General features: G+C 36.3%; 2 protein-coding genes across 8 annotated transcripts in view; one reads left to right on the forward strand and one right to left on the reverse strand.

The window, feature by feature from the left end:
* The window catches only part of KLHL32 (kelch like family member 32), a 171,632-nt gene extending 153,154 nt beyond the window's left edge, over positions 1-18,478 (forward strand). For 5 of the 7 annotated variants that reach the window (XM_003404332.4, XM_023543692.2, XM_010602597.3 and 2 more), the window contains 4 exons: positions 3,732-3,790; positions 7,566-7,758; positions 9,892-9,986; positions 18,290-18,478. In XM_003404332.4, the coding sequence (XP_003404380.1) occupies positions 3,732-3,790; positions 7,566-7,758; positions 9,892-9,986; positions 18,290-18,451 (509 nt within the window). In that variant the 3' untranslated portion in view covers positions 18,452-18,478. The remainder of the gene's footprint in view (positions 1-3,731; positions 3,791-7,565; positions 7,759-9,891; positions 9,987-18,289) is intronic. The other 2 variants (XM_023543695.2, XM_023543703.2) reach the window with 1 other exon arrangement.
* Positions 18,479-20,873: 2,395 nt separating this feature from the next.
* MMS22L (MMS22 like, DNA repair protein) overlaps positions 20,874-27,067 on the reverse strand; it is a 152,398-nt gene continuing 146,204 nt past the window's right edge. The window contains exon 25 of the mRNA XM_023543655.2: positions 20,874-25,889. Coding sequence (XP_023399423.2) covers positions 25,817-25,889 — 73 coding nt within the window. The 3' untranslated portion in view covers positions 20,874-25,816. The remainder of the gene's footprint in view (positions 25,890-27,067) is intronic.

A 27,067-nucleotide genomic window follows, 5' to 3' on the forward strand; every position in this document is an offset into this window, starting at 1 on the left:
CCCCAATTCGCTGGCAGAATTCTAACCTAAGTGTCCTCCCTAAGAGCATGGAGATGATCAGTTCTTTGCATTCTGTTCTGTCCCAGCTGTGGACTAGCCTTGTATTCGATACCACAGGCTTCTGCCCTGAAGAGGTTAGTGTAGGACTCTGTATTGTCCAGAGCTATTTTCTGTCCTCGAAGAAAAAAAATTCAGAGTCATCAAATGACCCATTCTGACCAAAGCATAATGAGAGCAATTTTTTCTAAACACCTCTATTTTATAGACACTGCCAGGGTTGACCAGTTGTTGCTTTTGAGCTCAATATGAGTTGGGGAGTGGAGGAATCCTTGGTAACACAGACAAAGGTTGCTTGTTTGGCAGTGACCTGTCGTCATCTCTCTGGTGTGTACTCAACCATTTGTCAAAACATTTTGTGGTGAGTTGTACAGAGAAGCTTAAGAAAAATGCTTTACTCTTGTCTTGATGATAGAAAGCTTTTCTCACTGCTGGTAGCATGGTGGTAACTTTTCATTCCTTCTGGCAGTTCTTAAAGACTTATTTGACTTTGGGGGAACCTGCAGTATATCTTTAAGTCACAGTTCAAAAGTATAAGACAGGGTTATTCATTTTCAATTTTGGCTGAAAAGTCTTAACTTTCACTGTGGCACTTCAAAGTTAGGGAAAACTTGGTTTTAAAAACGAATGCTGATAGGAGATGGCATATTTAATGACAGATGTATAGAAAGCCATTGAGATGCAGATTGTCGCCCCTGGAGTGGGAGGGGATCAGAACTGCCAATCCATAAAATATTCTCAATAGAGGAAGGCATAGAATCTATCTTTGCAAGTGCTTTGATTGCAGGGGACAGTATAGCAGCATGTGGCATCGTAACCCAGAGCAGACAAATCAGCTTGATGACTTCCAAAGCCAAGAATACCGCTACAGGCAAGGGTGCTCCATCTAGGAGAAATTAAAACATATAGAGACTGTTATTAATTCCATATCTATTTTTGTATAGTCAAATCTGTATGCAAATCCTTAGCATCTCATTTCAGCAGATTAATCTAAAAGTGAAGAGCGTTGTGTGAAGGGAATGTAATGATAAAGCTCTGCAAATGAGCCACGCTGCTAAAGAAATGTGGCCAGCAAACTTGGTTGCTTTTTTTTTTTTTTTCCTTTTTAATTTCTTTTTGTTCTAAGAAGAAATGGTTTTATTTATGTGCTTATTCGTAAATTATTTCAAAGGGGAAAGCAATAGAAACAATTTCCAAGGTTTTCCTTTACAATCCTGACTTGGTAAAAGTTACAGCACTAGGTTTTTCAGGTACCTCCTGTGGCTTAACACTCTAGAGGTAATCAACCAAATAACTAACTGGGACTTTTGTTTTTACTCCCAACTTGTAACCCAATATCTCATTTCTAGACACAATTATATGAATGAAAATTTGTATGTATGGGTAAGAAATCTAATTACTGAGTGCAGATTAAGAAGAAAATGTATTACAGTAAATGATAATTCTGAAGAGCATAGAGATAAATTGCATGCTCTGCTTGGGAGAAGGGAAGTAATAGCTACATTCTAATCCATTGGTTGTACATTTAATCTATTAACTGGCAAAGTCTGATACATCTAGCAGTGTAAATATTTTCAAATAGTGTCATAAATAGATAGTTTACTGCAGTAGGTATTAATTCTCTCCCATATTTCTAAAATGAGCAGGGAAGCCTTCGAAATTTTGAAATAATGGGTGGAAGGTTTACCCTCTGTTCCCTTTCAGTTGGAGAAATGATTATAGGCAAGCTGGTCATTAATCTGGTAGTTACAGCCCAGAGCAAGAGGACTGGCAATCACTTTAACCGTGAAGACTTATGAGGCCTCAATAGATTTGATTATTCTTGTGTAGTTATGCTGAAAAAGAATTATCCAACATACAATTTTTAATCAGATGAGAAAGGGGAGGTTAGGAGTAAAAAACAAACATACCTCTACATTTATTTTGACAAATATCTTGACTCTATGTAGATGTTTCAACCTCAGCTTTCTTAAGCGTGATTTCTTTTCCTTTGGTTTCATTTTAGAAAAGAGACATTCAGTGGAAACCCAGAGAAGACTTTCTTTGAGGGCAGGAAGCTCGTTTCTCTGTTCTTTGTGGATGTCCTTCATTGACAAAGATTTCATTGATTTTAAAAGTGGTTACAAGCTTCAGAGAGAATAAAAATAGCCTTCCAGTTACTAATAAAAATAGCCATGGTCAATTACGTGAAAGATATAATGTCTTTACTGGGATTGAGTAAGAGAGTAATGATTGTCCTGGACAGGTTCGCTTCCCTTTATGTATGCATTAGTATTGACTGATTGTTACAGCTCAGTTGAGGATTAGGTACTAATCCTCTGGCTTCTGCTTGACTTGACTCCTGGTCATGGACTCGATGGTGGTGACCTATACAAAGTATTTGTGTTGTAACAGCACTCGTTTTTAAACACTAAGAATTCCAGTAGGAAACCTTTTTAGTCTACCTTTATTTTAGATCTTTATTGCAAAATTAGCTGCTGCTTTGTGATACTTACTAAAGTAAGAATGTTATTTATTTTACAGCAGGGTCTGGAACTACGTACAAGGTGATATTTCTTATGGTAGATTTTTTTGGTCCCCATATTTTTATTATTTTATTACCTAACATTTATTATCTACTGGCATTATTTTCTCTGTTTTATTTGTTATTTTTTAGGAATTTTTCCCATCTGATGATAAAAATTAAAGTACAATTAATAATTTCTAGCTTTGATACTCCTCAGTAAGACCAAGCATGAAAAGAAGTAGGAACACAAATAAAACTTACCTAGCAGTGTGCTCAAATTTTAGTGGTCCAGGTTAAGCAGAAGGTCTCAAGCTTCTTAGATCTAAGTAGTTGTCAAGAGGGTTTCAAAATGTTGACTACAATAGCAACTGCACTGGAGAACTCTAGATTGGTACCGTCTGATATAATAGCCACACTGTGGTTTACTGAACAGTTGAAATATGGCTAATCTGGATTGAGACACGTCGTTTCAAATGAACACTGGATTTCAAAGACATACTATGAAAAAAGGAATACAAAATATGTAACAATTTTTTAATACTGTTTTCATGTTGAAATGATAATATTTTGGCTATATTTAGTTAAATAATGTTTACTATTATTAAATTTTACTTTTTAATGTGGCTACTGGAAAATTTAATATGTGACTTGTATTTGTGGCTGTTGTTATATTTTATTGAGCAGCACTGCCCTTGCTCCCTTTCGATAAGTAATGCCTTTTCTTAGATACGGTTCTTCCAAAAATATATCAAGATGTCACAGTGTTAGTGTACAGAAGGGTAGAGTTGTAAAATTGCCATTTGAGGTAAGGATGAGAATTTTCCATACACCTATGTCCCTGGCATATATTGGGTCCTCCCTTCACTCCCGTTCCTCCCCACAATTTTCCCTCTCTTTCTGGCTAAACAGGTCCCTTTGCCAGAATTGGGGCTTCATGGTAATTTCAGCATACTTGTTGCTCGCTTTCAACTGGATTGCTTCTGAAATGTTTCTTGAAAATGAAACTGCTTTAACAATAAGCTTCTTAATCATGTCATGGGTTCACCAGGAGGGTATACAAACAGATCCTCAGCAGTAGCTAATTTTCCTTTAATTGTATCTCATTCTTATGTTGGAGTATCCTATTTCTTATTCATGAAAAGCTTTAACACATGTTAATCCATTACAGGTGGAGTAACTAACACGGCACAGTATCAGAACAGACTAATGGTATATGAACCTAACCAGGTAAGAATCATATAAGAAAAGCTCATTACTTTAATTAAAATGAATTTTAAATGACTTCTACAGTAATTAGTCATTGGAATGCCAAGTCTATATATAGTACACATGCGTCTTAAATGTATATAGAGAAAAGGAAGCATCTGGATAAACTGCTTTTTGGTTCCTTTTTTTAAACTCACAAAATTTCAGCTCCTCTAGTTTTATGCTGTACAGAATGTTTAACTCCTTCAGAGTTTCACCCAAAGTAGAAAACCAGGGAAAATTTGTTGATGAGTTTAAGTGCCCTTTCATCACATTGCTCAAGTGGCTGTTCATGTTTAGAAGAAGCTTTCAAAGAAATGATTTTGATTGTCCTGTTGCTGTGTCCTTCTAGAAGGTGTGTCATTCTAGAAGGAGAACATGGTTTCCTTATTCCCAAAGGTAGGACAGCATCTAGGACAAGTCTGACGTACAAGTATCTGAAGAGTTGAAGTATGTTTTCACCTAACAGCTAGGGCCTGAATGGGAACATTATGAAGATGCCTGTCTCTTTTTTTGGTCAACCTCTCATGCACATTTAATAATTTTTCCCAAGGAGAACATTTTTATTCTCCTTTCCTTCTCCAAAACATCCTTGACCTTGGCAGATGTCAGCTGAATTTTGCCATTTTTATGATTTTAGCAATGTAAATATTTTTCTTGATTTTGTAAATATTCCAAAATGGCTCAATTTTGGGGTTTAATATTCATCAGTTGACACAGTGGAACATGAAACAACAGGTTGGCTTTGGCAGTCTGAGTGAGGACTGACCACCGAATGTGTGCCAGGAACGACCTCAGCCTGTTTGGTATCTTTTTAGTTTAACAATTGCTTGATTCTGAATGTAAAGCTGTTCTCCCTCTGTAAATGTGTTTCCTGATGTCATTAGAAGCTGTAGATTTCAGGGACCACATATCCATGGGTCAGCTGTCCCAGGAGGGGTCATTAATTGCCGTTGCTAGAGTGTGGTGCACACGTGGTTAAAAAGGAAGAAGACGTTAATGTTTTCTCAAATGAGTTCTGTTTCATGTTTGTACACAAACGCTCTTTTTAAAAATTCTGCTGGCATATTGTTTACGGTGAGTACTGGCAAACATCACATCTGCTTGCATCTTGCTCAGAATCTCAATAACTCTATCATTCAACCCTGCTACTTATTTCTCTTCTAGGCCTTTGTGGAGAGTCGATAATGCCTACCATCTGCCATGGAGCACATCGCTACCTGCCAGAAGGCAGGCTGCGGTGACCTCTGCTTCCCCACCACTGATTAGTATTCACACGCTAGCTTATTAGGAATGACCCCACCAGGCCTCTCTGTTTCTTTGCCTTTGCAGTGGGTTGGCGGCTCACCTGGCAGGCACTGTAGTGAAGGAAGCTAAAGATTTAATCAGGGGATGCAGGCAGGCTTTGCAAACCAGATGGCAAGGGAATGGACTGCTAATGCAAACATTGATTCGTAATCCTGTAATGGGTATCCTCATAGAAAACACCGGAAGAAAGCATCATCATAGTTTTGAGTTAAATTCACTCATGCGTAACATATTAAAGATATTTCTTAGCAAAATATCTGAAAGTCTTAGCTATTTTATTAAAGATACTTAATTGCAAGTCAGTTCTTATTATGACATGTTCAAAAAAGGAGAAGCAGATAAATTCGAGCTTTTCAAACTGTACAAACCACTTTCTTTTTTTGAGTGTATCTTTAAAAGAGAAATTAGAAATGAGCTAGTAGATATGCTTATATGAATGAAATAGTATTTACAGAGCACATTTTTTTTTTTTTTTTTTTTTGCTTCTTCTTTAAGGAGTGAAATTCTGTTTATTCAAAACATAATATAATTTTTCTGGTTGAAATCCAAATTTCTCTTGGCAAAATGGAATCTGGTTTCTTTCTGTATGCTTAGTGTCCATGTAGAAAGAAAAAGGTTAGGTTTGTTTACCTGTTGATTACTCAGTTGAATTAAAATTAAAGTCATATTTGATTTTCATCTAATTTCACATTTTATGTTCCATTTTAAATAGGAGGCATATTTTAAGGAAGGTTGAGCTTATCCTTCCCGTTGTTGAGGGTGGCCTAGAACCAAATATTAGAAGTTTCACCATTCCTTAAAGTTATCATATCAACTTGGCCTTCTACCAAAACAAAGAAGTATGTGTCTAGAAATCCCTTTTCCCAATTTGCCAAAAGATGTGATCTTAAATATGTGGAAGGAGGGTGTGATACTAATACAGTTTGGGAGGTTTGTTACTGAACCAAATCTTAGCCCTTCCACTGACCACATGAGGTTAATTTTGGAAAAAAAACAGGAGAGCCACCCTCACCCTAGCTTATCTAGGATAGCCTTGGGTAGTCAATGATTATCACCACAATAACTTTAAAAAGTTTACATTTATTGGAGATTTATTAAGTGCCAGGAATTATTCTAAATGATTTATGTGTATTATCTCATTGAATTGTTGCTACAGCCTTGTCAGGTAGTTATCTAGTGCTGCTATAACAGAAATGCCACAAGTGGGTGGCTTTAACAAACAGAAATTTATTCTCTTATTTAGGAGGCTAGAAGTCTGAATTTAGGGCACCAACTCTAGGGAAGCCTTTCTTTCTCTATTGGCTTTGGGGGAAGGTCCTTGTCTCCTTTCAACATCTGTGGGCCCAGCTTTCCTTGGAAATCTCCGTGTGTGTTGGCATCAATCTTCCCCTGGGTCTAGGAGGCTCTCAGTGCAGGGACCTTGGGTCCAAAGGACGTGCTCCATTCCTGACTCTTCTTTCTTGGTGGTAGTAGGGATAATACCTACCTATCTCCTTTCATTATATTATTATATATCTCCTTTCATGACTATTAGGATATGCGGTTTCCCACCCATTTTTCCACCTCTGAGGATCATTGGGAAGCTCCTTTCTCACTGATAGTGTATGCTGCCACAAGGCAGGAGCCTTTAGACTGAAACTGAAAAAATGGGTGTGCGTTGCAAATTACTGTTTCTACAGGGTGAGGCATGTGCATTTTTGGTAGGAGACAGAAATTTTGAAAAGTTTTCTATGGGATAGCATGTGTCCCTCTGAATTTTCGGGGGCATCTGGGAGTAGAATTAGTGGGACAATGTATGTCCCTTGGGACTCAGAGGGCATGATTGTTGGTGGGGGCAAAAAAAAAAAAAAAATCCATACTACCTATCAAAAATTCAACAACACTCAATGGTTCAGCCTGCTTCCATTAATGAAAACACATGGTATCAACAAAAAGAGCAGAAAATAATTGGGTCTTGAAAGGGTTTTAAAGACGAGGAAACAGACACAGAGAAGTTAAGTAAATTGCCAAGGCCACACACAGGTTATAAACCCAGGCATTCTAGATCCAAAGCCTGTTTTCCTAATTACGACACCATTGTACACAGTATAGCTGTTCATAGGCTTTTACTCTTAGGTGATTTGCACGAGTAAGATCTCTGAATTATGAAATAGCCACTACATAAGTTTCTACATTCTCATATGCTCTTCTTATATTATGCAAACTGTCCTATAAAATGTAACCAAACAAGAGGAAATACCTTTTAGTAAGTTGCAAAATATTGTTGGAATCTGTGGTTCTGCACTTGTTCTCACATAAGAAGTTCGTACCTTCCAATGTCTCAAACCAACATTCAAATGGAATATTTAACTGATAAACATTACAGTCTCCTGTACTAATGAGGTACCCACTGCTGTTTTCTTCATGGAGGTGCCCTACTAATAGAATTCACCTTAATTTCGTTTTTCAGAATAAGTGGATAAGCCGCAGCCCTATGCTGCAGAGAAGGGTCTACCATTCCATGGCTGCCGTCCAAAGGAAGCTTTATGTTCTTGGAGGCAATGACCTAGACTACAATAATGACCGGATCCTTGTGCGGCATATAGATTCTTATAACATAGACACTGACCAGTGGACACGCTGTAATTTCAACTTGTTGACCGGCAAGTACCTTTGATTAAATAAATTAGGAAAAGCAGAGATTCAAGAACTTGCCAAACTTGTTTTCTCAGATGCTTTAATCTTCAGCGTATCTGTAACTTTTAGGTCTATGGTGGTAAAGGAGTCCCTGGGTGGTGCAAATGGCTAATGTTCTCGGCTGCTAACTGAAAGTTTGGATATTCAGGTTCACCCAGAGGAGGCTTGGAAGAAAGGCCTGGTGATCTGCTTCAAAAAAAAATTAGCCATTAAAAACCTCATGGAGCACAGTTCTGCATTGATACATATGAGGTCACCCGCAGTCAGAGTTGACTCGAGGGCAACTGGGTGGTGGTAAAACAACTCGCTTTTATTAACCAGAAAGAGGTGTATTATTGATCTCACAGCAAAAACTTGGCTCATTCAGGCGGCCAAGCAGCTAGTGTTTCTTAGGTCTTCTTGTGTATATTCATATGTGACTAAGAAAGTCCATCATCATCAATCAGTGTTCACACAGGAACTTTGATTGATACCAATAAGAGGAATCAGAAGCTGAAAGAGTTAATAACCCTTTACAGAAGCAATGTATTTTGACTCCTCACTGCTTCTGTTGTTGTTGTTGTTAGGTGCCATCGAGTCGGTTCCGACTCATAGTGACCCCATGTACAACAGAACGAAACACTGCCCAGTCCTGCGCCATGCCCACAATTGTTGTTATGCTTGAGCCCATTGTTGCAGCCAGTGTCAATCCATTTCACTGAGCATCTTCCTCTTTTTTGCTGACCCTCTACTTTACTTTTAGTCCTGTTTTATTTCCTGAGTTCAGAAGTTCTGGAAAAAGACCTGCCTTATTTTTCGCTGTCAAATATTGTTTCTGGCTGTATTCTTCTAAAAGCTAAACCTTAGAGCAGCTCTATGCATAGGTATTCGCAGCATTTCTGGCCACACATACCCACCCAAGCATTGCCACAGGGCAATACCATGGACATAACCCAGATCACTCAACCTTATCCTCATCCCAAAGGAAATAAAAGCAGGGAACCACTTACCCCTGATGTTTCTTTATGGAATTGAAAACGTTTTCTCCCTTTGTCAGCTTGTATTATCAGCAAGTGATTAGATCCCTTCCAGGCTGTTGTACTAATAGGAAAATCACAAACGAATTCAAAATGGTGGCTTGGATTAGTCTCTCAAGACATTTTAAGATGTGGAGCGGGCACTTCGTCACTCACAACAGTTGCTGGGGGCAGGCAACAGTGGGAATGTGACTGATGAGAGGCTTGGATGCTTTATGTTGAGATTTTTTTTTTTGCAAAATGATTTTTGAGGTCCGCCTACAAATATTTAACTCTCTGCAGGTTGCTGTAATACTACCTTATCTCCTCCCACCTCTCGCCAACCCCCCGTCCCATGATTCTGCCTGCTATGGGATCCAGCTTATTTATTACCCCAGTCAATCCTGTGTCAGCCCATCAATAAAAAGAGACTGTCTCCCTCTCTGATGGCCTCCAGGGAAGAATATGTGGTAGTTATTCTGTCTTCTTTTTGAAATGGGATGAGGGGAGCCTTTCATCACTTTGTTGTGTCAGTATCTAGGGATTATCCAGGCTGGTCCCAGCTCAAGAACTTTAATCTAATCTTAAAACTGTTGTGTATGTAAAGAAAGGAAGGGTAGTAACTTTATCAATCTTTTCTGCCATTTATCTTCATTTAGGGCATGCTAAGGGCATGGCTGTTTTATTGACTTCTTGGGGTTACAGCTGTTACTTTACAAATATAAGTACTGCCTTAAAAGTGTTTGCAGATACAAGAGGTATTTTGCATTTCTAAAATATACCGTATTGCCAGCATTATACATTAATGGCATATACTATAGTACCAAACCCCTAGTTCTATGTGGCTTATTACTGCTGTATTTGACAAGTTGGCTAATAAGCGTTTTGGCTTGCTTCTGACTCAACAGATTCTTTCTTTGAGAAATAGCAGTTAATTCTTCCTTCTGAGTACTGGGAGGCAGTGATTAGCTGCTGCACAAATCCCCTTGAATATACAAGTGTGCCACAGGAGGGAATTGTATCCCTCAGTGGCAAAGAGGTTAATTAAAACATGCAGGAAAACGGATTTATTTTTTAATTTTTATCCAATTCTCTTTACTTTAGGCCAAAATGAATCTGGAGTTGCTGTCCATAATGGGAGAATATATTTAGTTGGAGGCTATTCGATTTGGACAAATGAGCCTCTGGCTTGTATCCAGGTGAGTGGTTGAAGTTCTTTTTGAAGTTTGTTCAAGTGGTTCAGGGGGGTTACTTTTTGCCATGCTGCTACTGAAGGAAAAGATATTTACACGTAGAAAGAGGCTCGAGTTCACTTTTTTTGTGCAGCTAGTTCAGCCACTAATTCATCCTATATCCTAAAAATGATGCCTGATATGAATGATTGAGCCCTATTGAAGATGGGGATAAGCTTTGAAAAGACACAAAATATACTGGAAATGGGGAAAGTGGGATACCTTTGCCTTCCCACACCATTGCCTTATTATTCTCTATACCACAATTTGTTCCTTTTCATGAAGCCCACCTGCAAAGTTGTTCTTCCTTCCTGGTCCAGGCTGGAGCAGTGTCGTTTCTGACTGGTCTGACAGGGGCAGCCTCTGTTACATAGAATAGTCCTGGCACATCCGCATGAGAACAGCCCAGGCTGGCCCAGTGGCCAGCTGGGCCTTTTGGAACAGCAGTAGCTCTTATTGATATACATATTCAGAATATTATTTTTTACAGTTTTTACCGTAGTTATTTTTCTATTTTATATGTTCTCTGATAACATGATTATTGAGATGTGTTAGCCCTGACCGTTCTTCTGACCTCCAGAAAAATATATCTCTATAACTACTTATCTAATCTAATCTCTTTGTGGGAAGTTTTAACCATTGCATCAATCTTTTTTTTTCTATTGTGGTAAATATATATGTGACAAAGCATTTTCCATTTCAACATTCTTCACATGTGTAATTCAGTGACATTATGTTCATCATGTTCAACCATTACCATTATGTTTCCAAGTTTTTCCATCACCCTTAACAGAAGTTCAGTGACCCCTAGGGAATGGTTCCCCCTTCCCCCTCCCCTCCACCCACCCCTGGTAACCACTAATAAACTCTGATCTCTATACGTTTGCCTATTCTAGGTATTTCATATAAGTGGGATCATAAAATATGTGCCCTTTAGTGACTGACTGATTTCATTCAGCATGTTTTCAAGGCTGATCTATGTTGTAGCATGTATTGGGACTTCCTCTTTATGACTGTCATGGATTGAATTGTATCCCCCCAAAGTGTATATCAACTTGGCTAGGCCATGATTGCCAGTAGTGTGTGATTGTCCACCATTTTGTTATCTAATGTGATTTTTCTATGAATTGTAAATCCTATGTCTGTGATGTTAATGAGGCAGGATTAGAGGCAGTTATGTTAATGAGGCAGGAGCCAATCTCCAAGATTAGGTAGTGTTTTAAGTCAATCTCTTTTGAGATATAAAACAGAGAAGTGAGCACCAAGAAAGCTGTGCTGGGAGAAGAGCGTGTCTTTTGGGCCTGGGGTTCCTATACTGAGAACCTCCCAGACCAGAGGAAGATTGATGACAAGGACCTTCCTCCAGAACAAAGAGAGAGAGAAAGCCTTCCCCTTGAGCTGGCACCTAGAATTTGGATTTCTAGCCTCCTAGACTGTGAGAGAATAAACTTCTGTTTGTTGAAGCTATCCACTGTGGTATTTCTGGTATAGCTGCACTAGATAACTAAGACAGTGGCTGAGCAATACTTCACTGTATGTGTGTATCACATTTTGTTTATCCAATCATCTGTTGATGAACATTTAGGTTGTTTTCATCCTTCAGCTATTGTGAATAGTGCTGTAATGAACATTGGTTTTCCTGTTCAATATCTTTAACAGTTGTGCGACTATTGAAGCTTTTTATTTCTTCTTCGGTCACATCTCCTATGTTTTTTTTTTTCTAGAAACTTTTCTATATTGTCTAAGGTTTCAAAATTGTAAACATTTAGTTTTGTTATCCTTAGTTATGTCCCCCTTTACATTTATAGTATTGTTTCTCTTTTTTCTTCTTCTCTTGCCTAGTCTTGCCAGAGGTTTGTTGGGGAGATTTTAACACCTTTCAATTTATTGATATAGACCAAATTGAAAAAAAAGAAAATCAGCAAGGGTAGGGAAAACCTGAACAACAAGTTTGTCCTAATGGATGTAATTCTGGATCCATCAGTTAGAGTGGATATATTTTGCTTAGGCACACGTGAAATATTTACAAAAACTAATCATGCACTCGGGTTAGGGTTGAGAACATTTTAACAAATTAAAAAAAAAAAAAATTGGTAGAAACTGTGATCTCTACCAGTACCAATACCAGTTGCCATCAAGTCTCATGGCAAATCCAAGTGCGTCAGAGTAGAACTGTGTTCCACAGGGTTTTCAATGGCTGATTTTTCGGAAGTAGATTACTAGGCCTATTCACCAAGACGCCTCTAGATGGTCTGGAATCTCCAGTCTTTTGGTTAGTAGCCAAGCACGTTAACCATTTGTACCACCCAGGGACTCTGTGATCTCTAACTACAATGCAATTAAGTTATAATTTAACAAAAAGTTAAATAAACCTCTATATATTTGGAGATTATAAGACACACTGCTAAATAACTTATGAATTACAGAAGTCATAATGGAGGTTTAAAAATACTCAGGACTTAGTGATAATGAAAACAATACATAGCAAAGCTTGTGGAATACAACTTAAGATGTTAGAAAATGAATCAAAAAATAAAGAAAGCTGAAGAGATAAAAATGAAAGAAAATTAGTGAAACAGGAAACAATAATAAAGTTGAAAAAGATTATGAAAGCCTCAAGTAGATTCTTCGAAAAAGCTCATAAGTCTTTAAGGAAATTTTTAGCTAGTTAATTGAAGGCTACCTTGTGCTAGTCATATCTTTTGTATAGCAATAAATGAGTAATAAATGAGAAATGTTTTCTCCCAGAAAATTCTTCTAGTCCTCATCCAAGCATATATTTTGCAGTCTTCACAGTCTTTTAGGTTTCTTTTTACTTTTTAGAATTGGTAAAAACACTGAACGAGGTGAGGACTAGTGCTTTGCAATGCTGAAACACTGTTTTTAATTGGGGCCCTTCATTTGACCACTTGCAGAATGGAAATGAGTTTGAGTTTATCATGAAGTAAATGCAAATTTAAAATGTTCATGGATATCTTTCTACTAACTTTAATATCAAATTAGCTCAAGGAATATAAAGTAAGTAGAAGCCATAACGTAATGAGAATATAAAAGAAAACTAACTTATACATACAAAATTTAGATCAGAGTGCTGCCAGTTCAAAACTTTTATACATCTCCTGTTTTGGAATAGTCTTGAAAGTTAGCTTGTAAGACATAATTTTTTTTTTTTAAGTTACTTCATAGTTGTATCCTTTGCTTTTTTTGTCCTCGAAAAATTTTTCTTTAGCTCAATTTCTAATTATATACACTAATTTACTCCTCATGATTTCTTACTGTTACTAAATAAGCAACTATGTCCTCAAAAGATGAAGGAGTACATATATATATATATATTTTAAACCACTGAGAATATTCAAGAGTATCTACAAGACTAAGGTGATTCTAAAGCAGACTCAAAAATGTTTTAAACAAGGCCTGCATTGGTGGAATAAATCTCACCTTTGAGATGGGACTATAAAATATTCTAATATATTTGTTTTTATAAAAAGTCAGCATTATGGGTAGTTCTGTGTTCTTGTAGCCATTTTGATGTACCCAATCAGTCCTCTTGCAAATGGCGTTTAATCCCTTGACTGGCACACTGGCCCTTCAAATTGCAGATAAGTTTGATAACAGCTTTTAAGAGCCCTTACTGTTAATTGAAAATAAATGTCTATATAAGCATATAGATTTTCATGTAAAGTGATGTTTGGAAAAATGTCTTATGGGTAAAGATTCATCATATATCATACATCTTTCATTTTAGTTACTAAAAATTGTTATATTATCATTCATTGTGAACAATGGTTGCAGTATCTCAAAATCTTTATTTTTACTGGTGACTATGGAACTGTTTATCTTGGTACATTAATACTAATACATTGATAGCTGAAGAGACTAGCCACATGTTCAAAAGCAAGCCATTTCATTACCACTTACTTGAAGAATATACAACAGAGAAGGTAGATAAAGGGAGATCGGGATAGTGTTCATGAGAAAATGTTGATTAGACAGTAGAAATGCCTAAGTACAAGTCAGTAGGTTGAAAAGTACAGGAAACAGTGGTAGGGAAAATAGTATGCATGCTAGATATAGCAAAGTTTACATTTTTCATGTCATTGTCACAAATCTCTGTAATCTTTGGATTCTGAAAGTGTGGCCAATTAAAACTGGTGAACCTGTTGCCATTAAGTCAATTCTGACTCACAGCGACCCTATAGGACAGAGTAAAACTGCTCCATATGGTTTCCAAGGAGCTGCTGGTGAATTTGAACTCCCGACCTTTTGGTTAGCAGCCGACCTCTTCGCCACACGTCACCAGGGCTTAGGTCATACTTAAGTAGTACAAAGATTGGTTCGTTAACATCCAGAATGATTAAAATCACTTTTTTTTTTTTTTGGTTCTTAAAAATACCACCTATAACCTGTCTCATTAGACCTTAATCCAAGGTCCTTTAACTGTCCTGTATAGGATTCAGTCACATGGAGATGAAACATGTGAGATACTGAGAAGGCATAATATATTCTTTCCTGCTACTACTTGACCTAGCACAGAATACTCGATCCATCACAAGGACAACCCAAACAAGAGAAAAGCCGAGATGCTCTTAGATTAATACTTGTTTAAAGATTGAGATTTGGGCTTGTTAGTGATAGTCATGGGAAGTACTGGGAATAGATTCTGGACGGAAGTGAAGGTGCTGTTGTTTATTTAGTGGGAGTATAAGTGAATGTCTGGCAGTTTTGACTCTAATCTGGAATGCTGTGGGTGACAAGGAGCACATAGAGGAGCAGCTGCGTAAGTGTTCAAGTGATTAGTCTGGGTTTCCAGGTCACCTCTACTGCTCTTCATTTACTATTATTTCCTTTTGGCTGGAGGATATGCTGCCAAACTGGCACCTCCTTCTCCCAAATGCCTTCTTTCTGCCAGTTAACAGGGGAGTGTTTTGGAGAAAAACTGCCAACCCTTCCTTCTCCCTGTTCACAGATTAAATACATTACATCTGCTTAACATATGCAGTCTCTGTTGGCCCCGGGAACCAGACAAAAGCTCTCTGGATGATTACCTCAACTGACATCCTGTCTTCTAAAAATGTATTCCACTGGGGAGAGATAACATGAATGACATGAAATCCTCGCTCTTTCTTGGGTTGCACCCTTGAGCTCAAATACTGGCTCTACCACTTGGTAGCCAAATGACTTTGTGCAAGTTACTTAATTTCTCTGTATCTCAACTTTCTTCTCTGTAAATTGGAGATAATACTTCAGTCTGTATAGTTGTGGTAAGTGTTAAATGATCTCCAATTTGTTTTCTGCATTCAATGAAATACTAATCAAAATTCCACTGGGATTTTCCTTTCTCTATCAGGGTGAAGGAGTGACAAAGTTTCTCTAGGAAAGCAAATGTATAAGAATAAGAATTTTAAAAAAATGAGTGGAAAGATTTGCCTTATCCAGTTAAAACTACTGTAAATGTGGTACTGCAGGAAGATACATAAATAAAAAAAAGAGATGAGAGAAAACATTCGTATTTAGCATATAATGGAAATGCTTTAAATCCACAGTAACAGTATATTGTTCAATAAATGGGTTGGACAGCTAAATGTCCATTAAAAAAAAAAAAAACTAAAAACTGGATCTTTCTTTTATTCTAGGCGTTGGTGATTGTCCTCATTTATGAGCTCAGATCCTCAAATCTTAAAGGTCTTATTAATCTAAAACAATGCATTATTGCAGTTAAAGATTTAAGAATTATCCACATAGTTGACAGGTGAAGGTATGAGAGTAGACAAGACTATTAAAGTATCAAGAAGCCTGTGTGGGTGGAAAACTGGGGCACACCTACATACAGGATGCAGGTAGAGGAGAAAAGCCAAAAGTAGATAGCAATAGGACAATGTCAATGACAAACTAAAAAAAAAAAAAAAAAGAAATTCATGAAACCCAAGTGAGGAAGGATTTTAAACCGGGTTGGAGGAAGGGCAAATGAAGACAGATGAAGATGATTTAGGGCTAGAGTCTGATGAGTTTGACAAATAGGAAATGGGCAGCTTTACTCAAGAAAAACTTTCCTAGTAATACGGATTAAGCCAGATTCAGCGAGGTGACAGCAAGCACAGACTAGCACAGAAGCTGTGCCGTATAAGCAGAGCTGGAACTCCAGCTTGGAGATGGAAATAACTGAGGAAAACTTTCCAGAATTGACTGAACTAATTTTTAACCTGCTACTGAGCTGTGCTATAATATTCTACTTGCCAGACACTGAACTAGATGTCTCCAATTTTCACAATAAAGCTGCCAGGTCAGTGCTGTTTCCTTCATTTTACAAATGGGGAAGTAGGCTGAGAGAGTTTAACTTCCCAGTCATAAATTATTATATCACAGATCAGGGATTCAGACCAGACCAGTTTGATTTCTACGGTGTACTTTCCACTATACCTTTTGTCTGTCAGAGGTGAGGTTAGAAAGCATGAGTAGAGTTACTGTGTTTAACTAAAGAGACAATGACAATACTATTTAATAAAAATGTAATATATTCTTCATATCTTACTTTCAAAAGTAAAAGTTAATAGTATAGAGTCCTGTACTCCCAGATATGGTAACATGACAATGTAACCATAGCAGCAATTTTTAACTGCTGGCTACCCATCAGAATCATTTAGGGAGCCAAAAAAAAGTAGATAAAAAAGACAATAAATTAGAAATATTGGACCTGGGCCTGAAAAACAAAATGTAGATTTTTAAAAAATAAAGATAATTTCACTCTATTTTGGATATGCTGAATTTGGGATGCCTGTGACACTTAGGGGGAAACCCTGGTGGCGTAGTGGTTAAGTGCCACAGCTGCTAACCAAAAGGTCAGCAGTTAAAATCCACCAGGCTCCTTAGAAACTCTATGGGACAGTTCTACTCTGTCCTGTAGGGTAGCTATGAGTTGGAATTGATTCAGTGGCAACGGGTTTGGCTTGGTTCGGTTTATGACACTTAGGTGGTGTTAGCTAGTAAATTGGATATGTAGGTTTGGACTTCAGGAGCTCTAAGCTGGAAGAAAAGAATAAAGAAATTATAAAATCTTTGGAGCAAACAAGACTGTACTAGCAACTGTGGTGCCAACCCAAAAAACAGACCATGTTTTGACCTAGGGCTTACCTGCATAATCACCTCTGACTCCCTTGCAAGCTCTTCTCAAAATGGTTTCATCTTACTTCAGTCTTTTTTTGAAGTACAGAGTTGAGATTTGAAGTCAACATGATGACACCACCTACTTACTAGTTTGGGCATCAGGATTGCAGGAAGACTCATCAACTGCCTGCATTACGCAAATGACATAATCATGCTTGCTAAAGGTGAAGAGGACTTGAAGCACTTACTGATGAAGATCAAATTACAGCCTTCAGCATGGATTATACCTCAACATAAGAAAAGAAAAATCCTCACAACTGGACCAATAAGCAACATCGTGACAAATGGAGAAAATATTAAAGTTGTCAAGGATTTCATTTTACTTGGATCCACAATCACTGCCATGGAAGCAGCAGCCAAGAAATCAAACGACGTATTGCACTGGGCACATCTGCTGCAAAAGACCTTTAAAGTGTTAAAAAGCAAAGATGTTACAAAAAGCAAAGTGCGCCCGACCCAAGCATGGTATTTTCAATTGCTTCATTCGAAAGTTGGATAATGAATAAGAAACATGGAAAAAGAATTGATGCATTTGATTTATGGTGTTGTCAAAAAATATTGAATATACCTTGAGCTGCCAAAAGAATGAACAAACCTGTCTTGGAAGAAGTACAGCCAGAATGCTCCTTAGAAGCAAGGATGGTGAGACTTCATCTCATGTACTTTGGAGATGTTATCAGAAGGGACCAGTCTCTGGAGAAGGACATCATGCTTGGTAAAGTAGAGGGTGAGCGAAAAAGACGAAGACTCCTAATGAGATGGACTGACACAGTGGCTGCAACAATGGCTCAAACATGTCAACGATGATGAGAATGGCCCAGGACCAGGCAGCGTTTCATTTTGTACATAGGATTGCTGAGTCAAAACTGACTCCAAGGCACCTAACAGCAAGCTAACATGTATTTAAGTATACACACTTTATACATATACAAATGTAGTCTAGCACTTAGGAAATTACTAAATATTTCTGGTATTATCCCAACGAGAAAAATAGCAATGCTCAAGTATGGCCATAATGGAACTTGTTCAGCCTTCCTTTTATGTTTATGCAAGCTGTGTTTTGAGCAATCACCTTTGACATACTGTCTTCTCTTCTTCTTTTGTAGGTACTGGATGTAAGCAGGGAAGGCAAAGAAGAAGTATTCTATGGGCCTACACTTCCCTTTGCTTCCAATGGAATAGCAGCATGCTTCCTTCCAGCTCCATATTTCACATGCCCTAACCTTCAAACTCTTCAAGTGCCTCATCACAGGATTGGCACCATCTGAAAAGCCAATACTCTGCTAACATTCATCATGAACAGAAGCAAAAACGAAGGCTTGACTCTGGTTACTGGGCATGAAAAGAACCAGTGCTCAATGATTCCTTGTCTTATTTTATAGGTCTTATACTCTGATAAACATTAGCAAAAAATGAACAGTTTTCTAGAATGTTATTGAAAACTCCTGCCACCCTTTTCAGTGTATGTCAACATACAACATGTATGACTTTTATTATGGTGTAGCTTAATGGTTCATTATTGTTCCATGGGTCTTTAGAGCATTCTTTATTTTTTCTGATCAATGCTGTCTAGGATAAAGTGATACTGTTAGTAAGGCAATTTATTTCACACTAACAGCATCAATGATCTTAAAAAAAAAAAAATCTTTAGTACTTAATGCCTTCACTACTTAAACCTGGGTTCATAACTTCTTTTTAAAATTTAACATTATGCATAACCACTTAATAGAGACTCAGCATTATGGCATAATAAATGGCATATTTTATTCAAGGTGATACAAATAATGGAAGTATACTAGAACAGCAGTTGGAATACCCAGATGTTTCTTTCGCCTGAGTTATTCAGTGACCTTGGGCCAGAAGCATAACTTCACAAGTTTTCTCACTGTTTAAGGAGGAGAATAATTGATTCCCATCTTAATTCAAAAGAATGTTGTGGGGATTAGGCAAATGCTCTGAAGTACTTTACCTAAGAAAAAAATTCAACTCAAATTACAAGGTATTTTACTGTCTTTGGAGTCTTGTAAATGAACATGGAGGTCAGTTTTGAAGTTTAAAAATTGCTAGGTAGAACTTGGAAAACATGCTATGGGATAAATGATTCTGAAAAGTATATGAAAGAAACACAGTAATTAGGAAAAAGGGAGTTTACCAAAGCCAATAATCCCTAAACTTTTTTTTTTTTCCTTGAGTAACAACTCTCAAATGTCTTAAACACATTTAGTAGAAAATGACATTTTAAAGCTCAAAAATTAGTTTGTATTAATTTTGGTACATTAAAGTACTTTGACATACACTTAAACCTAGCATTGGCAGTTCTAATAAATTTTTCCTCTTTGTTAAAGGTTATGTGAATGTTCAGCACTTGTGGGATTCTGTTCCACCACCAATACATATTTTATTATGACCACTTTTAATAATGCATACAAATTCTTTTTTAGGCTGGTTTTTCAGATTTGCTTTGTCTACAACAAAAAAATATCAGTGATCACATTTGAATGTAAATTCAACAAGTATAATGTGAGTTTTTCTTTTTTCTAAATTTTGTTATGATCTAAGTCATCTTTATTAAAAGAAAAACTATTCTGACTTTTTTTTTTTATAGTTTAATCACCCAGCAATCCTTATCCTTTATAGGAAACTAACATTTTATTCATGTAACCATTTTCAGTCATCAAAAGTGACTGAAGAAAAAGTATCGTTTTATGTAAATACAAATGTCGCTAACTTTATACATTGTTATGTTATAGGATACCAAAAACATTAATTTTTAAATATGTGTAACTTCTGGTTATTCAGAAGATTAAAGGGTGAGAGGCAGAAACGGGGGGTGAGGAAAAAAGTAAAATAAAGAACAGGAATTTAGAGAAACAAAAAACTTCAAAGTATTTGAAACAGTTTAGAACAATGAAAACTGATATTGGTAACTGACATTTAGAATGATAATAGAGAACCTCTTTTAAAGGTGTAAACCATCCACACTAAATTTTAAAAATGCCTTACCAAGTCAGGAAAATGGATCCCAGCACTTCAGAAATCTTTTCAGTCCGGACCTAAGCAAGAAGTATTTCCAGTTTACTAAGATTTCAACTTAGCACATGAATTTTCCCTCTAGTTGTTTTACCTTGTAAAACCATTAAAATCTATTTGTATTCCCAGACTTCATGTCGAGTGGATGAAAGGGAGATGATGGCCTAAAAATAAGCTTGCCTGACTGATAAAAACAGTATAAAACTTCTCTTGATTATTTCTATACAGATTTCTAACTACTCATATAATAGAAATCAGCATGTATTTTCAAATGCTTCTTGGTGACCTTTATAATGTATTAGTCACTCTAAGCATTACAGAACTGAATTGAGAATTTTTTAAAGTTTTGCATAGTTTTCTGAGACATCCTTTATGGCTATATCCAAACAACAGCATAAAAAATACAACATTCCTTCTCTAAAAACAAAAACTCAGATATTTGATACTTTCCCTCAAATTATCAACAATAAGAGAAAATAAGAAAAATCTAGAAAACTATGTTTTTCATATAAACCAAATTCTTTTGAAACCATTCAAATATATTCTTCCTGTTTAAGTGAGCTAAAACCAAAAAAACCAAACCCAGTGCCATTGAGTCGATTCCGATTCCTGAGCTATCCTACAGTAATTCATCTTCTATTTTTACTCTTCAAAACTAAAGGTTATACTGTGTTTGTATTTAAAGTATTAAATTGCTTTGAATTTCCATATGAAGAGCATAAGACTTCCAAACATTTAAACATCACTTCAGGATTTGAGTTTATAAAAAAAGAAAACAAAAAGCAGCCCCACAGCAGAGTATTCTTGCTCTATCTGGGAGGAAGAGCCGGCAAAGGCATGAAACTCTAAAAGGATCTCCAAGTAAAATGCAATAAAAATCCTTAGACCCTTAATAACAAAATGCCAATTGCATTATGATTATGGTACTTCTTATACTTTTTCTCTTCATATTTTCTTCACAGTTTAACCACATGCAGATCATATTCCCTTCAGCAATAACTGAAAAACTATTGTTTTAGCAGAGTATAAAAGCGACAATAAAATACAAGGTGTTACTTCAGGTATTATGGTTCATTTTTATTTTGGCTTTCAAATAGTCAATCTGTCATAGAAAAGGAAGTTGAATAATCACATACTAGGTCATAGGCACAGTATAGGTTAAATATATGTATTTCTAATTTTATATATAAACACATATGAGTGTGTATACATACACATATACACACATGCACATATATATACATATCTTTATAATATACTCAAATAACTTATTAAGAATGCCCAGGATTTTTTTAAAAGCACAGTTTACAAATGCAATAAAATAGATAACTATCTATACACCACAAACTTTAATTAGCAGAAATTGGTCAATTTCAATCTTTTGGTACTCAGACCTTACTGTACAGGTATTACAGAATCAAAATACAAATCTCATATCCTATTAAATATGTGAAAGAATATGCTATTTTGCTAGCTTCTCAGAGCAATTATTTTAACCAAACAAAGCATGTTTATTTATATTTGCATACTACATTCTTGATTGACAATATTTTTAATCCTCACAGGAATAAGGCAGGGCATCAGTTTTTGGAAAATGTCAGGTTTATGTAAAACAGTCCATCAATCAAGGAGCAGTAGTTTAGGATAAACAATACAGTTCTTGGTGAAGTTTCTATAATATCTATCTTCTATCTTGGCAACATGGGTACTATGTTGTTAACATGTAGGATTTGGGGAAGGCAGGTTTCCTAAAGGTTTTCCCAACTGCAGAAGCTTGTCAAATTTTTATATAACAAGTTATCTTAACAAAGGGGAAGTAAAAATAAAAACTGTCAAAGATTCTGTAAAAATATAGTGAAACAGGTTCATGTACATCTTTAAGAACAAAGCAGATTTAAGAACTTGTGACGAAGCAATAATCTGAAAATGATGATAGTAATGAAAACCCACAAATGGTATAAGAACCCAGAAATTATTATTTTCTTCAAACATGCTTAAGGAGAAAACATACTAGATAAGATCTTATTACAAAAGTTTTAAACTACAAAATTATCCTAATGCAAATGAGCTCAATAATGAATAATTTTTGCAGACAATACTCCATGTTTTTTCCTCCACCATAGAGACCTCCTAATTAAATGTTAATTAAACTGAAATTTAAATCATAACCAAATCTGAATGTCTAATAAAATCATTTCATCACCTTGTTGTCCTTCAATCATCTCTTTTGCACTCTATCTGGTATTTTATAGAAATTATTTGGCTGGAATACTCATGCATACAAAATGTACATTTTAATTTTATTCCTATTTAAGTGCCCTAAGGTCAAGTTTCTATAGGAAAGGTGATAGTTAAGGCTGGCAAAGTGAATAAGGCTCAGAGTGCAGAACTAATATGCCATTTAGAAAAAACAGCAAGGAGAGTCTCCTGCTTGGAAGGAGGTAAGTTTGGAAAGAAACGGTAGCTTCAGAGGGCAGAGTCTTTCCCTGCCTGAAGGATTTGAAAACTAGCTTGTAGGCTGTAAACAACGGGAAGTTATTAGAGGTCTCTGAGCAGAAAAATAAAAAAAGGAAAGTAATATTTTAGGAACACTATTTTCTGAACTGTGTGTAAAATAAAGTACAGGAAAGGAGACCAGAGGCAAGAAGAATGACAATTTAGTACCTAATAGAGAAAACAGTTTGGATGCAACAGATTGCAAAAAGGAAAACAGCCTTACAGCCTGTACTGGTGATCAACTGAAAGTGGGGAAGAATTCAAGATGCCTCTGAAGTTTCAAGACTAAGTGACTTGGGAAAATGGTGTATTCCCTGGGAAAGAGCAGGAGCTAGTCTAGAATGGATACTGACAAGGGCAGTTTGCCATGTTGACTTGAGATTTCAGGAGGTTTCTACCAGAGAGGTTTAGTGAGAAATTAGCACTAGAAATATGTTTGAGAGAATAAATTATGCGCTAGTGTTATCAGATCATTACTAGAACAGTGATGAGAAAGAGTAGGTGAAGAACCAGATCTTACCATTGGGGAAAGGAAAGAAGAACGTGAAGGTGCTCTCAAGGTAACAACATGTATTGGAAGGAGCAGTATCATTGAAGAAGGGGAAGAAGATAAAGGAAAGTGTAAACGTCAGAGAGGCCAAAGAACAGGAGAAAAGAGAACATACTCTCAGGTTTGACCAAGACAGGATGTACGGCTTACTAATTTACAAAGGTGAAAGAAGCAGCTGCAGAACTTACAGCTTATTTAGGGGAAAATGAGTATTCAGAAAAATTAAGGAAGTGGCTATAAAGTACTCAAAGTCTGGGAATGAAAGAAGACAAGACTGTAGCAGTAAGTGAAGAGTTATGAAGACTTTCAAGAAAAGGATATGAATCATAGATTTTCTTTAAGGACACAACTTTTTCAAATTTTATTTATACACAAATACATAACATATACATGTATTATTACAGGGTTTTTTTGTTACTGATTTTTTAAGTACAAACAAGCTATTTTTAGCATGTACAGACATATACCCTAATGCATGATTCAGTAGAAGCTTCTCTTATCCTGCAAAAGATTCATACTCTAGGGAGCAAGATTCTCAAAGATATCTATCAATTCCCCTTCTAAAATAAATATATCTATACACATATATAACCTCTTTAGAGACATCACCTTATTTAAAAATAGATTAAACTTCTTCAATTGCTGAGACTCGCAAAGCAATACTTTATTAGTTTAATAAGTCACTAAAACCCAGTGCCGTCGAGTCGATTCCTACTCATATAAGTCACTACCATAATAAAAGAAGTCTATTATGTAGCCTTAAAGAGGTTTTTATTTATTCCATTTGTTGTAGTGATGACAGTTGATTTAAAGGGAAAATAGACCATTTGCATGTCATGAAAATAATAGGCACTCATCTGGACTTCGCAGATTAGAATTAGGAGGGCGTTATTAACTATAGAATCCTGATTGTAATGTATTTTGTATTTCATTAGGAAAAAAAAAAACTTCTAGAGCCCCCCCAAAAAGGATTGAAATGCTCTCTTGAATAAATGATAGAACCTTGATAAAGACTAGAGTCTGAAGAAAAAAATGTTAAATTACTTCAAGTTTAGCAAACATGATACTTAAGAAAACACTGAAAAAGTAGGATCATTCATCTAGGCTGTATCTTTATTTTTTTTTTTTTTAATATCATTAGAGAAAGAGGAATAAAGTTGAGAGGTGTTTTTTACCTTTCCTGTATATGAATATTGTAGTAATCATATCTGTACACCTCCAAACAGAACACAGGTGACCAAATATTTTCACATACACTATCCCCTTGATTCTTATAATACTGTAAAATAGAGAGAAAAGAAATTGGTATTCTTTTTTCTCCATGAAGGAAGTTAGGCTCAGAAAGGTTTAGTAACTTGCTCAAGGTCACAATGCAGAGCAGGGCTGAAGCCCAAGTAGGTTCCCAAGGCTAGGACTAAAGCTCTTTCTAACAAATGATGTTCACCGCAAAAGGAGTCAAGGACAGGGTCTAATTGGTAATTAAACAATCTAAATAAAAACCCATTGCCATCAAGTCGATTCTAACTGATAGTGACCCTACCAGGATAGAGTAAAACAGCCTCATAAGGCTTCTGAGGAGCAGCGGGTGGATTCAAACTGCTGACCTTCTGGTTAGCAGCCAAGCTCTTAACCACTGCACCATCAGGGCTCCAAACAATTTAGACAGGATACGGTTAAAAGCTGAGAGATAAGAGTTACTAAATGCAACAACTGGCTCCCTGTAAATGGTAAGATGCTAAGTCATAAGAGGCTCTGACTGAAGAACAAGGAGACAGATCAGCTGCCTTCTCCTATGCTTCTGTTAGTTTCTAACCTTAAAATATGGTTGAGTTTATTATTTATTCTGTTTTCTTAGAGGCTTTTGCTTCTCTTCCTTGTAATATGTCTTTTAATGACAATTCTGGAAGAAAGGATGGATAGAGAAAAAAAATCTGACAAGTGCTGGAACCTAAGCATAAACACTGTAGGCTTAGGTTTAAAATTTTGTAGGTATTATATGTACAGTCATGTAGCCAGGTTAAGACTTATTGCTAACAGAGTTAAGTGTGTTTTATGAACTTGCCTCACATATAGTATGGGAAAACAAAACAAAAAATAAAATAAATTACACAGTCTCTCCTCTATGCCCCCTCCAAACCAGCATAGGATAGCCAGATAATTTGAAAAAGTATCATATTAAAACATAGATTGTAAAAAACAAACAAAAAACCTCAAAAATTAAAACAAAATAATCAAATAACACATGCACAAATCAAGTCTCAAGGCAGGAAGTCACATCAAAATAAAAAGTTGATGGAGCAACTAGTACAAACCAAGAAAACACTCCCAGTTAGAAAAAGTTTCTTCAACTCCAAGGATCCTATAACATAGTTAATTAGCCTTTTATTTCCTTATGTATATGCTTTATACTTACAGATATGTAAGGAAAAAAATCTTAGGAAGTATTTTTAAAAGAACATTATACAATTAATTAAAAGTAGGAGTCACAGTGGTAAAAAGTGGCTTCAGATTGTGACAGTCAATAGAGAGGATGAACCACAAAATATATTAGTTATTATCATTTTTCCAGTCTCTGCATCTCATTGTGTCCGACTTGTCCAAGGTGAGATAAAAGTTTGCTATAGGCTTCCCTGTTTAAGGAAAAAAGAAAAGAAAGCAAACATATATATTACTTTTTAAATTATTTTTCATTTAAGTAATTTACAAACTGTCTATCTACTTACCTACCTACCTACCTACCTACCTACCTACCTACCTACCTACCTACCTACCTACCTACCTACCTACCTACCTACCTAAGGAGCAGACCTAGCTACCACTTTAAAAAAAATTTTAGGATCTACTCAAGGATTTTTATATATAAAATGTGGGCTAAAGGGTACGTAACTCGGCCACATTTAAAGGGCATGTAAAGGTTCATTAACCATCTGAAATAATACAATGCTGATAGATAATGAAATATGCTCATGAATACTGCTAAGTAGACAATGATGTTTTGATTAAAATGGGAAGACTTCTGTCACAAACATAAGTGTTAAAACAAAAATCTATAACCATAAAACTGACTTGTATAAAAATTTTAGTACATATCCCATTCTCTTCCTTCTTAGAAGTAACAACGCTTGAGTATAAAACAGTGTTTCTCCTATCAGATTCTCCAGTATTTCCCTATATTGGGGATGCTGTTTAGATTTACGGCATCCAGCAGCTGTTTCCTTATTCTGAATACCTGTACTACTCACAATCTTTAAAACCATCCCTCCCATGGGTACTTCTGGTCACATAAGATGACAGGCTAGCAGCCCATGTGTCCCAACAACATACTACACTAGGGTGGTTGGCATAGGGTCTATCCAGTTTTTTCAGTTACACCTGAAAACCACTGAGAGAAGTCAGATGTTAGCTACACACACACACACACACGTGCCGTAATTAAAATACTTTGATTCTTTAACAAACTTTGGAGCATATGAGTTCTAGTGTGAATATTGACCCCACACAATATTTTTAGGAGCTACTGGTTTATTCACACAATGTTGCAATTATTCTAAATAGCCCAGAACAATCCTCAGTTGGTTTATAAGTCTATAAGAAAAACAAAGCCTTATTGCCTATTTTTGACCAAAATCCATAGACTCTCACTGGGCACTCATCTTATTCACCAGATACACGTGATATAGTTGACTGAATAAACTGAGCATGCCTCAGAGGGTTATGATTTCCACCATGGATTTTATATGAAAACAAGACACTAAAAGTTCTGAAGCCCACCTCCCAACGAGGAACACTGAATGCGTTCTGAGCAAAA

The sequence above is a fragment of the Loxodonta africana genome, chromosome 1 (assembly GCF_030014295.1).
Source record: "Loxodonta africana isolate mLoxAfr1 chromosome 1, mLoxAfr1.hap2, whole genome shotgun sequence".
NCBI lineage: Eukaryota > Metazoa > Chordata > Mammalia > Proboscidea > Elephantidae > Loxodonta > Loxodonta africana.